The 18,581-nt window shown below is 38.5% G+C and overlaps 1 protein-coding gene across 1 annotated transcript in view; it reads left to right on the plus strand.

Moving 5' to 3' along the window:
* The window catches only part of Lyrm4 (LYR motif containing 4), a 111,970-nt gene that overhangs the window by 17,919 nt on the left and 75,470 nt on the right, over nucleotides 1–18,581 (plus strand). Inside the window, exon 2 of the mRNA XM_048348574.1 lies at nucleotides 14,161–14,281. Within this exon, the coding sequence (XP_048204531.1) occupies nucleotides 14,161–14,281 (121 nt within the window). The remainder of the gene's footprint in view (nucleotides 1–14,160; nucleotides 14,282–18,581) is intronic.

Raw genomic sequence — 18,581 nt, forward strand, 5'->3', positions numbered from 1 at the left:
CTTTTTTTTACCACACATATATAATCACTGCAGAACACATCTTGTTCTTTTAACATTTTTCTTGCTATATTGTGGTAAAAGTATATGTGCTTAGACTGGTCTGGGCACCTATGATCTTTTACTGTCATTCCAAATTCTCAATATTGAATAGCAGAATTTTGAGGCTGAGATTGTAGGTCAGTGATAGAGCAAAAAGCACTTGTGTAGAATATGTGAAACTTGCTTTCATTCTTAGTATTGCAAAAAAGCAAAGGAAAGGAAGGAGAGAAGAAATAATTTTGGAACCTTGTTCTTTCTTATATAAACTGAAATCATACTACATTTAATCTTATTTACAATTTATTTTGCTTTTCTAACCAGTAAATCAAAATTGTGTGCACATATTTTTTAAGCAAAACCATCAGGAAGAAGGAAAAGTAAACCACATTTGGTCTTATAAAATTTGCAGGATGCTTATAAGAGAGCTTATAAAGTTTGAGACCTCAGGTACGCCTCCTCAGATAGGGCTCTGAACTTCTTAGTAGCTTATGCGAAGAGTGAAAAATGATTATTCATGTGAATGCCCATGATGACTGTGGGAACAATGAGCTTAGCTTGTCTTCTGTAGTTTTTGCTTAGCCCGGATGAATACTCTCAAGGACTCTCACCTACAATTTGATCCTACTCTTTAGCCTTGTTTGTTGGGTTTAGTTTGTTTTGGGGGGGTGGTTATTTAGTTGTGGATTCCTGTTAATTTTTTTTGTTGTGCTTTGTTTGCTCTCTAAATAGCCCAGTAAATAGCCTGCTGCATTTCACTGCCCATTATATTAATTATCCTTGATAATATATTAAAGCCATAATAGATGACTTAAATACTTCCCCTTTTCTCCTTCCTTCCTTATTTATCTTTGCTACTAGATAGTGGCTGTGGGAAATGATAAAAGAAAAGACATTTTATGTGACTCATTAAAAGCATTGATGTGAAATTTTAATGAAATTTAATGTCTTGATCAGTAGGAATTTCTATTGTTCTTGGGGCTTTTTTCTCCCATAAAGTGAAAAATCCAGAGATCACTGGATACTGTACAGTAGATTGGTATTCTCCCTAAATGTTAGTGTGTGTGTGTGTGTGTGTGTGTGTGTGTGTGTGTGTGTCCCTAAACTCAGGGTCTGGGCACTGCCCTGAGCTTTTTTACTCAAGGATTGCACTCTGCACTTAAGCCACAACTCTACTTACTGTTCTTTGGTGGTTAAGTGAAGATGAGAGTCACAAATTTTCCTGCCCAGGCTGGCTTTGAACCATAGTGATCTTCAGATCTCAGCTTCTTGAGTAGGATTACAGGTGAGCCAACAGTACACTACTTCTCCTTAATTTTTTAATAATGTAAAGGTCATATTTTACATTGACTCATTCAATAACTTTTTAATGTAACAATGTGAAAATTATGCTGTCTGTAGCCTAGTGTTTAGCCATATTATATAATTAAAGCTTGAGCTTGCTTTGGCAGTAAAATACCCTACACAAAGATGGTTTGTAAGACTTCACAAATGAAGTACAGGTTCACTCATGCCTGGAACACATGTGGAGAAACTATAGATCTTAGCTGCAGCTGTCTCTGGGATTCCAGCTTTCAGAGTTCTGCATAATCTCAATAACCAATTCTAAACCCAAATGGGCCCTTACCCCACCACTGCATGATCTGTATTCCTTGCTGCAGTCAAGGTAAGTACATTATATTGGTGGCCTTTACTTAGATCAATTGGTTTACATTTTGAAAAATCATGTTGGCAACAAAATGTCAGTACCTATCGAAGATAGATCCAAGTGATGAGAAATTTAACTGATGAAATTACAGGTTAAAGATCTTAAACGTTCTTCAGCAATACAAAGGACACCAAAATAAAAATGCTCCTAAACAGTTCCCTTAGGGACAGAGAATAGCATCTGCTAAGGATGGTTTGTGCTTGCTTGCTTTCTTTTATTAATTTTTAAGAGGATCTTACTTAAAATAATCCTCAAAGAACTTTTGTAAAGTCTACAGTTACACAGAATGGTTTCTGCACAATTTTATGTTTTAACAGACATTTTATTAACTAACTATAATTTCTGAGGACTTGGTTGGTTGGTTGGTGTTGGGGAGGAGGGCTGTGCTGAGGAGAACCCAAGGCCTTACACATATAAGCATGTGCTGTGCCATTAAGCTACATCCCCAACCGTAGCTTACTATTTTGTCAGGTTTTTATTGAACATTTAGATTTAGGCTTAAATTTTTCAAGCAGGGCTGAGTTAGTGGCTCACCTATGTACCAAGCAGAGTGTATTTAAGAAGTTTGTAACTAGTGGTAAAATTTTCTAGCACAACTCTCTTGGACTTCCTGGAAAGAGTTCTCTCCTTTCTTGCCCTTCTATTACACCCTTCCCTCAAAATTAGGAAACCAAACACAGCTGGAAAAACCTCACCCGTTTTGGCACATCAGTTCCAGTGTTCTGGATGTTTCCAACCTCAAATGGCCCTTTCTCATTCTAGACAAATTCTAGAGTCTGCTTACTTTGTTTCTGAAATTACTGTTTCAACCCCTATTGTCAAATTTCCAAACCTCTTCACCCTTTTTTTACTTTGTACTTTGGTTTTCTAATGTGTAAGGCAAACAACATTAACAGGTTAAAAAAAGTTAATCCTTCAGTTGTTTAAACTAACACCACTGATACTGTTCTTTTTTTTCTTTTCTTTTCTTTTTCTTTTGCCAGTCCTGGAACTTGAACCAGGGCCTGAGCACTGTCCCTGAACTTCTTTTTGCTCAAGGCTGGCACTCCTATCACATGAGCCACAGTGCCACTTCCTGCTTTTTGTGCTTATGTGGTCCTGAGGAATTGAACCCAGGGCTTCATGCATACTAGGCAAGCACTCTACCACCAAGGCACATTCTCAGCCCCTATTTTCTCATTTTTAACGAATCTTCTAAATACTTTTGCCATTCTCTCACGAGAACACTGTTGTTTTGATTTTTCAAGACTGTAAGTAATTCTATCAAATTAGCTAGTATTTTATTAATAAAAATAAAATTGTTGTCATTAATTTTCATGTATGTATGAGTTTGACTACTTAGAGATTTTTATATATTTTTATGTGACAAAAACACACATAAAAAAGTAACAATATTAACAAGGCCATGTAACAACAAACCAGGGGAATCTTGCATCTTCCACAAAGAGCTAGTTTCCAGGAAACCTGTTTAAATAAGCCTTACAAGTGAGAAACTAATAAGAAAAACTAGTAACTAATAAAAAAAATGGAAAAAGACATAAAGCAATACAAATGATTTTCAACTTGTAAAAATATGGTCAGCATCGTTCACAATGAGGAAATAAATTAAAAGTAAAATGAAGTATTGTCACAAACTATTAGCAAAGAGATGAAAAATTAATTCATTGAAGTAGCAAAGATGTTAGAGAAACAGTCATACTCGTTGCTGGTAGAGAAATGGGTTGATAAAACCTCCACAGGGAAAATATTGGTAGTAATTTCTCAATGCTGTAAAAATACATATTCTTTTGTTTGTTGGTTGGTTTGTTTGTTTGGCCAGTCCTGGGCCTTGGACTCAGGGCCTCAGCATTGTCCCTGGCTTCTTTTTGCTCAAGGCTAGCACTCTGCCACTTGAGCCACAGCGCCACTTCTAGCTGTTTTCTATATATGTGGTGCTGGGGAATTGAACCCAGGGCTTCATGTATACGAGGCAAGTACTCTTGCCACTAGGCCATATCCCCAGCCCTAAAAATACATATTCTATGATGAACTCAACTTCTAAGAATTGGTCCCACAGTTCTATGAGCATGTGATGGTACAGTAAACAGGAATATTGATTACAGCATTGTAAGAGCAAGATTGGAAACAGCCCAAGATATGTTACTAAAGGATTGTCTAAATGAATTCTAATTTTACCTATGCAAGGAAATATATACACCATTTTTTAAAGCTTGTCAGTTGTAATTGTACTGATGTGAGATATTTAACTGAAAAATACTAAAGAATACTACCATTTGAGGAAAAACATAGAAACAGAAATTTTAATATGAATCTGTTATCTCTGGGAAACATAAGCAACCACTAACTGTGTTTAGAGAGAACTGGCTGTATAAGGGAAAGGAATAAGAAAGAAACATTTTTCACATCAGCTTTTAAACATTGGTCTTCTGTATTTGTCATCCCAAACTTTTTGGAAACTTTTAAGCTTAAAAGATATATAATGTGGGCTGGGAATATGGCCTAGTGGTAGAGTGCTTGCCTTGCATACATATAGCCCTGGGGGCAATTCCTTAGCACCACATATATAGAAAAAGCCAGACGTGGTGCTGTTTTACAAGTGGTAGAGTGCTCGCCTTGAGCAAAAGAAACCAAGGACAGTGCTCAGGCCCTGAGATCAAGCCCTAGGACTGACAAGAAAAAAAAAAAGATATATAATGTACTTTAAATTTATGTGTTCATTTCTCCAGTGTTGAACCAGTTAGATTTCTATTTGTAATGCTTATAAGTCATTCTATAATAACATCAATCTGTTAATCTTTGTAAACGCTCCAGATTATTTCTATGGGATAGATTGCTGAAAGTGGGGATTATAGTAAGAGATAATGAACACTTTGGCCTTCTACCATGCTATTTTGCCCACAGGACATACTAGCCCATTCTCCCACCACCAGGGAATCTTTGCTTTGGGAAAAAAAAAATTACTACTTAGGTAGAAAAGGATGCCTTGTTGAAATCTGTATTTCCTTGATTTTGACTGAATATGAACATTCATACTTGTCTTTCAAAATTTAATCATTCTCTGTGCTCTCTTATGGATGATAATTTTAAGCTTCTTAGTCATTTATTTACCTTGGTCTTAATGTCTTTCATCTGATTTATATGTACTATTTATCTACTAAGCATGTTAATGTTTTGCCATATTTGTTTCTAACTGAGTTTTGATGTAGGGATATCCGACATTGCTGGCTGGAGTGACTGGCCCATGTGGAAGGGATGAGTAGGAGTCAGCAGAATTCAGTGTTTCATTCATGCTAATGAATTTCAACACCAAAGAATTGGAAAATGTCTTTCCTTTGATGTATATGTACTATTACTAGGTAATCTTAAAGGGCGGAAGTATGTAGAAGCTTTTATTACTTCACCAAAGCTCAAACCTGTGATCCCCGAAAGCAGAATTTCTTCTAGAAAGTCACCCATACACTATTCACTGCCACCCTTTGCTAAACAATAAAATGCAATTGTTTCACTTGTTCTCAGTGCTCATATCAGTAGTTCTTTCCTTCTAAGACTCTCAGCCACTTGTCTTCTGTTAGACATGCTTAGCACTTGAACTATTTGTAGGAACACTTGAAGGTGTGCTGACAGATAAGATGACCTTTTGAAGCTTTACAGTGCCATGGACAAAATTTTTAATGCCTTTTCAAATTGATAACAAATTGAGATCTAATGCTTATTATGAACAATTAGATGAAGTTTGTTATCTGGGGTGGATAGCTTAGGGCTGAAAATGGAACCCAGCTCTGTCAGTTACTAGACATGTTATCCTGCACTAATATTTTTTAAATTAATTCATTTGTTGTCAAAGTGATGTACAGAGGGGTTACAGTTTGACACACAAAGCAGTGACTACATTTCTTATCAAACTTGTTATCTCCTCCCTCCTTTTTCTCCCACCTTCCCTCCCCTCCTACCCCCTGGTTCTCCTTTTTCCCTTTTTCTCTCCATTTTGATGATTCTTTTCCCTGCTTCTGATAAACATATATACAATACCTAGAGTACCAAAATCAGTTAGAGTGACATCAGGGGTAAAGCTCTGGGGAATAAAAACAAAAGAAAATGGCATAATTTCACATAGTACATTGAGAATAATAATGTAAACCACTTATTTCCTTAACTTGGAGTTCATTTTGCTTAGCATCATCTTATGTGTTCATATGTACACAGCTAGTGATCTATTGTGATCTTCTGCTAGGACTAACCTATCCATGCACTAATTATTACCAGTGAGGGAAACCATAAAGTCTGTGTTTCTTTGGATGTGGCCCACTTCACTTAGTATGATTATTTTCCACGCCTTTCCATTTCCTTGGGAGTAGGGCTATGTCATCCTTTCTGATAGAGGCATACAATTCCATATGTTTATGTACATTTTCTCGATGCATTCATGTACTGAAGGGCATCTCAGTTGGTTCCATATTTTAGCTATGGTAAATTGTGCTTCGATAAACATAGTTGTGCTGGTAGCTTTAGTGCGATCTTCCTTGTAATCCTTTGGGTAGATGCCCAAAAGTGGAGCTGCTAGGTCATAGAGGAGCTCTATGTTTAGCCTTTTGCAGAACTACCACACTACTTTCCAGAGTGGTTGAACAAGTTTACACTCATACCAACAGTGTTGTAGGGCTCCCTTTTGGCCACATCCCCACCAACATCTATTGTTATTAGTTTTCTTGATAATGAACATTCTTACTGGAGTGAGGTAGAATTTCAATGTTGTTTTGATTTACATTTCTCTTCTGGCCAGTGATGTTGAACACTTCTTCATGTGCCTCTTAGCCATTCTCATTTCCTCTTCAGAGAAGTCTCTCTCTTTAGCCCATTTATTAAGGGGGCGGTTGTTTCTTTGAGGATTTGTTTTGCGGAAACTTAATTTTTTGAGTTCTGTGTATATTTTAGAAATGAGGCCTTTGTCTGTCATATGGCCAGTGAAGATCTTATCCCACTCCGAGGGCTTTCTATTATCTTGCAAGCTGTGTCCTTTGCCACACAGAAGCTCTGCAGTTTGATGTAATCCCATTTGTCCATCCTTTCTTTGATTTGTTGTGTTTCTGGGCCCTAATTAAGAAAATTTCGACCTGTGCCAAGGAGCCCAACTGTTTCTCCTTTTCCTTCCCACAATGTTTTCAGGGTTTCTGCTTTTTTTGGAACTGATTCTGGTGCAGGGTGTTATATAAGGATATAGCTTTAGTTTGTTACCGGTGTTTAACCAGTTTTGCCAGCACCATTTGTTTAAGAAGCTGTCTTCCTTCGATCCTATTTTTTTAGCTTCTATATCAAAGATTAAGTGGCCATAGGTCTGTGGGTTCATTTCTGGTTCTTCAGTTCTATTCCATTGATCCTCAGGCCTGTTCGTATGCCAGTACGAAGCGTTTTTATTACCATAGCTTTGTAATAGAGTTTGAAGTTTGGTACTGATATTCCTCCAGCACTGTTCCTCCTGTTTAGGATTGTTTTGCTATTCGGGGTCTTTTATTGTTTCATATGAATTTTTGGATTGCTTCCTCTTTTTCATTAAAGAATGGTGTGGGGATATTGGTAGGTATTGCATTGAATTTGTAGATAGCCTTTGGCAGGATTGCCATTTTCTCAATGTTAATCCTCCCAATCTAGGAGTAAGAGAGGTTTTTCCATTTCCTTAGTTCTGCTTTGATTTTTTTTAAAGTTTTCATTCTAGAGGCCTTTCACTTCATTTCTTTGGTTAAGTATTTTATATTTTTAAAGATATTGCACAAAGGTTGCTTTCCTGATTTCAGTCTCACTCTTTGCATTGTTGGCATACAGAAAAGTTGTTGATTTTTGACGATTTATTTTATATCCAGCTACTTTGCCCAAGTTTTGGATCAGCTCAAGTAACTTGGGAGTAGAATCTATGGGGTTCTTTCAATACAGGGTCATATCATCTGCAAAGAGAGAGGGTTTTACTTCATCTTTCCCTATTTATATCCCCTTTATATTTTTGCCTCTTGCCTTATTCCTCTGGCTAGGAATTCTAGTACTATGTTGAAGAGAGTAGACAGAGTAGACATCCTTGTCTTGCTCCTGGTTTAAAGGAAATGGCTTTAACTTTTTCCCATTAAGTGTACTACTCGCTGTAGATTTGTCCTACACAGCCTTTATTCTATTCAGGAATGTTCCCTGGATTCCCAGTTTCTCCGAAGCTTCCATCATAAATGGGTGTAGATTTTGCCAAATGCTTTTTCCGCGTCTATAGAAATAATCATAATTCTTGTCCTTGCTTCTATTGATGCTGCACTAATTTTTGTAAATCCTTCTTAGTGTGACTTAGTGTACAAGAATTAAATCAACTGAGGTATGTCAAATACTCGGCACAGAACTCTGTGCAAGGTATCTAAACTATAATTTTGTATCCCTTTGGTCCCTCAGAACTGTACTTCAAATGCCTGTGGAAAGAAGTCTTTTTCTTTGAGGGTTTGAAAATATGTATCTGAGGATATTGTTATCTGCATTTAACTTAATGACATCTGCTTAAGAGGCTCTCTTTAAAGTACTTATTTCTCTATAACCTTGAGGTTCAGGGTTTTATGAGTATATATTAGCATTCTCTTCTGGTTGTTAAATCTCAATGAGTCTTGTCAATATTTTATAATCACTTCTAGGACATTTTCTATTATAATTTTAATTACCTATACAATTTGTCTTGCCGAACTTATTATGTGTAAGTTACATGCCTTTACCTTATTCTGAAGGTTTTTTTCTAACATATTTCTCAGCAACATTTTGCCTATATTGTACATTTGAACTTTAAGTTTGTCTTTTGCCTTCTGTAATTCATTGCTAATTTTTACCTGTTTCAGCTATGTGTGTGTTCTTTAATGTTTGTCTGTTTTGGTTTGTAGCACTGTCACCATTTTAAAAAAAAAAAAAAAACTTATTCTGATTGTACCAAATATACTTTTGCCAGATGTGGCCCGCCTATGTTTATCACCCAAAAGCAAGTCACAGGCTGGCTGATTTAGCCACTCACATATTCTCCCACAGAGGACAGACACTAATGAGTACCATCAATCCTAGGAGAACAGAAAGGAAGGAGCCAGTAACTGAGTGTAAGAACCAGGTCATTCCAGAGAGGTCGACCTCTTTGAAGGCTTGAAAAGAATTTTTCTGCAAAGGGGAAGCCATTCTGCAAAGAGAAGCCAATGAAATATCTAGAATTCAGAATCCCAATTTCTATATAAAGAAAGAGAATGGTGGCTATATTAAAAATAAAGGGGGGTGCTGATTGCTTCACACTTGTAATCCTAGCTACTCAGGAGGATGAGATCTAGGATAATGGTTGGAAGCCAACCTACTTGAGTAGGTAAAATCCATGAGACTCTTATATCCCAATTTACCACCAGAAAATCTTAAGTGGAGCTGTGGCTCCAAGTGGCAGAGCACTAGCCTTGAGCAAAAAAGCTCTGGGTCAGGGGGCCTGGGAACGTGGCTTAGCAGTAGAATGCCTGCCTAGCATGCATGAAGTCCTGGGTTCAATTCCTCAGCACCACATAAACAGTAAAGGCCACAAGTGGTACTGTGGCTCAAGAGGTAGAGTGCTAGCCTTGAGCAAAAAGGAACTCAGGGACAGTGCTCAGGCCCTGGGTTCAAGCCCTAGGACTGGCAAAAAAAATAAAATAAAAAGCAAAAGACATTTGATTGCTTCTAAGTAAAAACAAAAGGGAAGTCTGGGCCAGAGAAATATTGGATGCTGGTGATATTTGATAGTTGACACTTTGGAAACAGACATAAATCCAGAAATCTACATACCAGCCCTAAGAAAACACAACTACAGGGCTGGGGATATGGCCTAGAGGCAAGAGTGCCTGCCTCCTCCTATACATGAAGCCCTGGGTTCAATTCCTCAGCACCACATATACAGAAAAGGGCCAGAAGTGGCGCTGTGGCTCAAGATGGCAGAGTGCTAGCCTTGAGCAAAAAGAAGCCAGGGACAGTGCTCAGGCCCTGAGTCTAAGCCCCAGGACTGGCAAAAAATAAAAATAAAATAAATAAAATTAAATAATTCTTATTTAAAAAAAAAAACACAACTACACAGAGCATCAGAAAAAGATAAACCAACCAGAAGGCTAATAAAACAATTAAGAGTAGAAACTGGGTAAATGTGAAACCCTCTACCCAGGAAATATCTATTCCTCAGTTAAAGATTGCAAACAATGGGGTTGAGGTATACATCAGTGGGGGTATAAAATGTGCTTAGCATTCACAAGGCCCACAGTTCAATATCCATCACAAAAAAAAAACAATTGCAAATACACCTCAATTAAAGATTGCAAATAATTTAGCTCATTATGAAGCTTGATGACCTTAGAAGTTCTTATTAAATTCATGGTTCTCATGCAATCCAATACTGCTTCAAACTCACCTGTAACCCATGCTGGCCTTGAACTGCCTCAGTCTCCCAAGTCCTGGATCTGGCTAAAAGTTGTGATGTTTCTTTAATTATTCAAAATCAGTGGTCTGTATCTGAACTAAGTGACCTTGGGCTAATAAAACTTGATAAATCTTGAGACTGAAGTGAACAGAATAAAAGTGTCACAGAGGCATACTACGTGGCCTAATCAGATGGGATGGCCTCAAGGATTTGTATGGGCCCCTGATGATTTGGAAGCAGCATTTCCCAGAACACACAATCCAGCGATATCCTTACAAACTTCCTATGAAAATCTGAAGGCAGCACTGTCCTTTTAAGCAAAGTACATTTCAGAAAAGGCAAGAAGGAGTCCTTATCCTTCCAAGGAGTTGAAAGTGGACAGGAGCTTGCCCTAGGAAGGGTCAAGCTGGTTTGTTTGGTTTGTTGGTTGTTTTTCCTCTGGATACTTGTTTAGTGATACTTGTTGGAGAGACGCAAAAGGAGACATAGATGTGTTTACAGGATGATTAACCAGAGAAGCTAGTATTCAAGATGAGGATGAAGAATGACAGGAACAAGAGGCAACTGGGAAGATCACAGCTGGGATGCTAAAGCCAGAAATGAGTGTCCAAGTGCTGGAGACTGATTGTGGGCTGCATTTGGCCCCCAGCTGTTCTGAGGAAGAGGGAATGAAGAAAGACCTCAGGCACTTTGAGTTTCCATTACTGCCTGCTGTGGTGCTTTGCTGCTGGTAAGCTGGAGTGAGTGGAGCAATCTCAAAGAAGTTCAAGACTGGACACTTGAGATCTGCTGGTAGACAGGGGAAGGAAAGGAGGAAAACCCCTATGTGAATCTCTAGGTCAAAGAAGCACTAGGCTGCAGGAGGGTAGAGGGGACCATGGCCTTCACTGCTCCATTGATGCAGACTGCTTCTTCCTGTTTGACCCTGCTACCCTTTTCTGTATTTGTGTTTTTGTTTTGCTGTGCTTAGAATTTCAACCATAGCCTCATTTGTGCTGAAATGAACTAATTATAATGACCTTCAACAAAGAGCTGGGCTTGTGTTATGTATGTTTTGTGCCTTATTTAGTCAACATCTTGCTTCTATGAAGATCATTCTTACAAAGCATTACATACCAGCTGGCTAACCTTTTCCTTACAACATCTGCACATTTTTCTCTGAAATATTCTTGCCCAATGATAGTCAAGAGGCTGAAAGTCAGAATGCATTTGAAGATAGTTTACTTCAATAGCTAGCAAAAAAGAGGCCAATGATAAAAATAAAGCAGGGACAGGATCAAAATATTTAGTTGTGAGCCCTCCCACAAAATATAAGGAATTACCTACCTTTGTTTTCTCTTTCACAGAATTGTATCATTTGAGGTAAAGGCACATGATTGAGAAATGCAGTGCTTATGCAGTAGTAGCTTTGTGGTTCTGTGCCGGTGAAATGTCTGATAGCACCCTGTAAGGTAAAAGGCACAGGATCTGGAGATAACCATTCTGTCATTCACCTCAAGCACAACTTAAGCTTTTCTGTTCCATGTAATACTTTTAGCTATTCTGGACTAATCACACTTGCTTTTAGAAAAATCAGTGTAGTGATAGTTAGTATAGACCTTGTCATTTTCAAAAGCCCATGCTGGGGGCTGGGGATATAGCCTAGTGGCAAGAGTGCCTGCCTCGGATACACGAGGCCCTAGGTTCGATTCCCCAGCACCACATATACAGAAAACGGCCAGAAGCGGCGCTGTGGCTCAAGTGGCAGAGCGCTAGCCTTGAGCGGGAAGAAGCCAGGGACAGTGCTCAGGCCCTGAGTCCAAGGCCCAGTACTGGCCAAAAAAAAAAAAAAAAAAAAAAGCCCATGCTGCTTCCTGAATAAAGAATTAGAGCAGTGGATGAGTGACAGGGCATAGCCAGCAGTAGGGCTTAGGCTTACTACGCACAGATCCTGAGCTATATTCCTGTCCCCAAATAATGGTAAAGATAATTGCCAAAGATCAGTTAAGCTTATTTAAAAAAAAAAAAAACAGTTTTGCATATGAATAAAAATCAAAGTGGCCTAGTGGTAGAGTACTTCCCTAGCATGCCTAAAGCCATGGGTTTGATTACTCAGCACCACATATACAGAAAAAGCCAGAAGTGGCACTGTGGCTAAAGTGGTAGCGTGCTAGCCTTGAGCAAAAGAAGCTCAGGGACAGTGTTCAGGCCCTGAGTTCAAGACCCAGGACTGGCAATGGAGTGAGTGATTAAAAAGAACAAAGATATTGTAATATATATGTGTATATATATTATATATATATATTGCTGTGCCAGAAAGTACACCAGAAATAATTGTATGCTTACTGTCTGCCATCTAAGATCTTGTTAGATTAGTAACTCTACATAAAAAGAAGCTAATTCTCTTGATGATCTTTCCCATATCCCTGTATTAGCAAATGAACTCAATTTACTGTGTCTGTTGTGCATCGACTCCCTTTCCAATCATTGCAGCCCCTAAGATTGATACTCAGGCACTCTCCTCTATGAATCCTCTAGCTGGCTCCCACATGGTTAAGAGCAGAGTTTCTATAAGGTCTTCATTCTGAAAGGACAAGTTCCTGAACGGCCTTCTCCATTGTGGCTCCTAATGTTAAAAATTTAGTTTTACTCTTGCTTTTGAATAATGTAATTTTAATGTAGATTTTCTTTTTACTTAAAACTGTGTATCTGGAACATATCTTGCAATGTAAGATTTCACAGTATATATGCATTTACCAACATCCCACCTTCAATTCCCAAGAACACTTACAATCTGTTTTTTATTCCTTTGTTTCTGTTTCCTTCTATTGCTAAATAGTCCAATAGTATTTATTCACTGGTATTCATTAGATTCTTTAGCTAGTGTTGAAAGTGAAAAAGCAGAGCAATCTAATATCTTAAAAAGAATAAAGAAAGTGATAATCTGGTGTATCTATCTTGAGCCCTGATCTTTAGATTAGTCTCTTGGTCAATACCCAGTAGACGGTCATTGTATCGGTATTAGTCCTCTGATGGCTGAGTGTTGGAGCATGTCTGGTGAAGGACTCTTAATTATTCCTTGTGGCTAACTGCATAGATCACTCTCCTTTCAGTATGCAATGAAATGACCCTAAGGATGTCACAGACACAAGCGAGGCCGTGACATGAGGAAGGAAAATACTGATTGCATGCAGGTATATCCAGAATGATAAAAGAAAGAATAATTTGCATTACTGAGTCTTTCTAAGTATCAAGCTTTGTGCCAGAATTCAGACTCACATAATAAAGCCTAATCCTTCCATCCTCCTTGAGTATATTAGGCATTTTTAATAGATGAAGAACCTGTCCCTATATTATGAAGCTGGCACAGAATGCAAGCCACAGCATTGCCCTTTGCTTTTTTTTGCAAGTACCCTTTACCTGGTGTGGGGGAAATGGATGAATAGAGTGTGCGTGTGTGTGTGTGCGCGCGCGCTTGTGCACCTGCGCGCGCACACGTACAATTTCAAAATAGAGAAAAAAGCATGTTGGTATAAGTTCATAGTTTTTACACTATTGTCCTGATGTGGACCACCGCTTTGCATATTGTATTATAAAAAGAGAAAGCAGAACCAGGGAGATGGAACTGGGGCTGAAAAGCTGATCAGTATTTTGGCCCATGTATATAGACTGCATCCTTAACCTCTGACTTCTTGCTTTGTCTCCACACAATAAAGATTTAATAATTCATGTTAATGGCAGAAAGCCAGACATGAGTAAAGAGCCAGTAATCTAAGGAGCATAGTAGTAGTTTGCCATTTGTATGTGACTTGTCTGGAGTAGATTTATTTTCCTAAATTTATTTGCTTAGTCATCCCAGAATAGTAATAGATTGGCCTTTTCCATGCACAAAGATAAAACTATATTATCCACTAAGGAATATTCTGCAGTTAACTCTAAAGGAAAAGCTTATAAATTCACTTAAAAGCATATCCTCAGACATGCTGACACTTTTTTTTTCTTTGAATTCATTTAGGACATATGCTGTCAGGAGGATAAGAGATGCCTTCAGAGAAAATAAAAATGTAAAGGATCCTGTAGAAATTCAAGTTCTAGTGAATAAAGCCAAGAGAGACCTTGGACTAATCCGTAGACAGGTAAGACTCCTCCATGAGTTTTACTGTTTTTCATTTAAAGTCTTTAACTGTGACATTTCCTCCTTGATGGAACATCCCTGCATTTGGTGTTTATGATTTATACTGCAGGATCTTGAAATTCTGTCCTTTACCCTAATGCAGACAAATTCAAGGAGAATTTTCAAGGGCTGATCCTTCTGAGAAGCTTAGATGTCATGATTTACTCAATGTAGAGATTTTTTAGTTTAGGAAGCTCTGTTTTTTAATCTTTATCTATAAGATATATAGTACAAGTACATGTGGACATATGCCAGAGTATAAATCTATCCTCCTTTTCCTAGTATTTTTCATAACAATTCAGGATGAGCACAATGGATGATGAGCCAGAATTAGTGACACGTGGAAGGTATCTGAAAATATATGGTACAAAGCACAGCTGCATATAAAGCCTCTGGAAGATGTTTTGCTTTTCGCCCTGTACTGGTGCCACAGATAAACTTGATCTGAGCTTGCCTTGGAGTACGTGTGGCATCTGGCAGCATAGTCTCTTAGGTGGTAGGGATATGAATGCCAAAGCCTACAGTACTGCTTTTCTCATCCTCTAAAAAAACATTTCTTTTCACTGTTGTTTAATTTAGCAACAGTCTTACCTTAAGCTTCATTTCCTTTTTCAACTGTTTTTCTCTGTTAATTACAGCAAATTTCTTTAGAAAGTGTGGAGGCGAAACCTATTACTTTCAAAGTTCTACCATATTTTACAAAGGGATTTTTTAACACTTTGGGAGTTTCCCAGTTGGTAGAGATTACTTCAGATTTATTCTTTCCCTGACCCATCATTTTTGACTTGAAAAGGAATAAGCTTTAGATTGCTTTCGCTTTTTTTTTTTGCCTGTCCTGGGGCTTGAACTCAGAGCCTGAGTACTGTACCTGCTTATTTTTGCTCAAGGCTAGCACTCTACCACGTGAGCCACAGCACCACTTCTGGCTTTTTCTATATATGTGGTGCTGAGCAATGGAACCAAGGGCTTCATGTATGTGAGGCAAGCACTCTACCACTAGGCCATATTCCCAGCCCCTTTAGTTTGCATTTTATGTCATGATTGAATGTAGTGTTATGACCTACATAATGGAACATTTTTTCCCAAAATATTTCAGATTCTGATAATCCTTGAATTCTGTACTTACTTAGCAACAGAATAAGTCACACTTAGACAGGCCTAAGGCATGGAAAGAAATGGGATAATCAGGGGAAAAAAACAAAAACCAGTCTTCCCATTTGTGTGTAAAATAAATGAAAGTGCCCGATTTTCTTCTTGAAAAACTCTAGAATGACAACATTTTCACCAGTGATTGAATTTTGGGGATCCCTTAGCAGTACAACTTAGAAAGCCAAACAGCTTGAGTCTGTATTTTACATAAATTCAGATTCCATTTACTGGCACTTTCTCTGTGTAGAAATTGGCAACCATTTTCAAAACAGGCTGGGTTTTATCTTTAGTATGAAAGTGTTCAGAATAAGGTGCTTTAAAAGGGGGCCTGTAAATAATCTATGCCACTATTTCTTGTGTTATGTCTAATTATCTGTGTCACTTCTTGGTTCGGAATGCTCTTACTGTTCTTAAAGAAGGGGGGAAAAGAGATCAGAGATAGAGGTATAGCTCAATGGAGGCATGCTTATCTAACATTCACAAAGGCTTTGTGTCCCTCCCCAGCACCTGGAGGAGGAGAGCGTAAAAACCCAACGAACCCTTGCACTAACATCCACAGTCTATCTCTACTAAAAACATACTAGTCATTATCTATACTGAAAACAGACTAGAGCGGCAGCATGAGGGCGCTTCCTCAGGACATTTTGATAACTGCACCTTCCTATTACAAAGTGTGCTGAATTGCCTCCAGTACTTAAGAGGCCATAGCTTCTACCATAACCTAATGGAACAGAGCCTGTCATCTCCTCCTCACAGAGGCTTGGCAAAAGTCTACATGCTCATTCCTTCAGAGAACTTGCCTGGCTGACTTCTTACTTCCATTCAGGACAAATAATCCTAAAGTCAAGCAACCATTCCGCATAGCTAGAAGGTGAAACATGATACACTCCCAAGCCTTTTCACTACATGCAAGTATGAACTGGCTGTTGTGAAGTAAAGGCCTGAAGTGAGGTAGACTCAATTAGTCTTTCACACCATCTTCTATGTAAGCACTGTAGTATAGTTCCTGCCTCACTTGCCTCCTTGTGTCCCTTGTTTTGTTCTCACATTGTCAGACTGATCTTTTTCCAAGGAAAGAATCATATCAAGGTATCCCTCTGCTTTCCCCCTCCAGGAACTGGTCCTCTGAGGCCCTCAACTACTCATCTCCCTCACTCATTGCTTCCATTACCTTCTTGCCCTCTTTCACGCTCTACTTGTTCCATTCTCAACTTTTACCTCCTCTGCCCAAGGAGTCCCTCCCTGGATTGCTCTGCATCTTCCCTTTTTCACTCAGATTTCACCACTTTAGGAGGGCCTTCATGACCACATGATTTAAACATCTATTCTCCATTGTTCATTACAGTATTTAGCAATGCCTAGCATAATTCTCCTACTGCCCTATCTTTTTTCCCATCACTTATGAGACAGTGCCATGAGGGAACTGGATTCTAGGAACAACCTGCTTATGTTTTAGTTCTGATTGGTTGGCCACCTATGTGACCTTGACAACAATATTTAGCCTCTCAGTGCCTAATGTTAAAAAGTAAGAAAGGATAGCAGGGTTATGGTGACAATGAAAAGGTTACTATTTTTAAAGCCCATGAAAAGATGTTGGCACATAGTAAGCACTGTACAAGTGCTTGCTCTGATTAACATGCACTATATGTAGGGCAGCTTGGCCTAGAGCTAATCCTCAATAAGTATCTGTGGACTAACTGAATGAATGAACACAGAGATCAAATACCTAAGTTGGAGGGGCCATGTCAGCAAAGTTCTGGTGTCCCCTTTGAAAGATTTAGCCCCTCCTGAATGCTAGTACTGGTTTCTTCTTGCTTGGGCTTCTGGTTTCTGACTAGCTTCTTAGCAATCAATAGTACTATGGATTTTGAAGTTCTCCACTCATGGTTTCCTTCCCTAGTTACTTATAAAATATCTACTCTGTGCCACATAATATGAATTGACTTTATAATTTCTTTGGACACAGAATTGGGATAGATTGAGGCCCATCAAAGCCTTGGAAAAGTTCTTTTTCATTTTGTCTCTAGGTCTAGATAACATCTGTTCTCACATTTAATAGATTAGAAGCAGAGTTTAGTACTTATACCCTCACTCTGCTTTCACTTGTGCCTGTATAGATCAAAGGACTGACGTAGGTATTCAAAAGATAATAAAGCAGTCAGTGGTACTGGAGATATAAGTGTTCTGTCTTGAACCTTCAATAAAAGCCCTCTGGAAGGCAAAGCACATATACAATGAGCAGAATTGTGAACCTTCTTTTAGATATATGGAATTTTTCAATAGGAGTGAAAAGTTTCTTAGCTTCCTGTTGAAGTGTAAGAAAGCAGGGCAGTAAGAAAAGTTATTTAGTTTTGTACTATGGCCTGGGCTTGACATTCCGTTTTTTAGTCTGTTCAATATATAGCTCCTCTGCAGCTATAAAAAGACCTTATCACACAAGAATCTGAAGTAATTTTCTCCTTGTTTGCTTTTCCTAGAAATTCCAGTGAGTCTTCAAGTCAGGGACAATAGCATTCCCACAGTGATCCATTTCTGTCAAAGCAGTGTCTCTCATTTGATTAGACATTGTCCATTAAATGTGTTTGATTCCTTCAAGACTGACATGAATTCAGGATTTCATTTCCTTTCTAGAAGAAGTCTTCTTTGCCTCTGCCACTTTTGTATAGTGCAGTAGTTCTATAGCATATTTTCATATGCAGAAGAGCTCACAAGGCTATGGTAATACTATGTATAGAAAACTTCTGCAGGAGTTGCACCCAAGAATCTCTGAATCTCTGTTGTATTCCTCCATTCTTCCAAATTTACCACCTCAAGAGGAAAAAAAAATATCACTGTTGAATTCATTGAAGAACCTATTTTTTTTTTTTTTTGGCCAGTCCTGGGGCTTGGACTCAGGGCCTGAGCACTGTCCCTGGCTTTTTTTTGCTCAAGGCTAGCACTCGGCCACTTGAGCCACAGCGCCACTTCTGGCCGTTTTCTGTATATGTGGTGCTGGGGAATTGAACCCAGGGCCTCATGTACACGAGGCAACCACTCTTGCCACTAGGCCATATCCCCAGCCCCGAAGAACCTATTTTTAATATACTATGAACTCTGCTGCAGAAGCACCCTTC

Source organism: Perognathus longimembris, chromosome 6 (assembly GCF_023159225.1).
Source record: "Perognathus longimembris pacificus isolate PPM17 chromosome 6, ASM2315922v1, whole genome shotgun sequence".
NCBI lineage: Eukaryota > Metazoa > Chordata > Mammalia > Rodentia > Heteromyidae > Perognathus > Perognathus longimembris.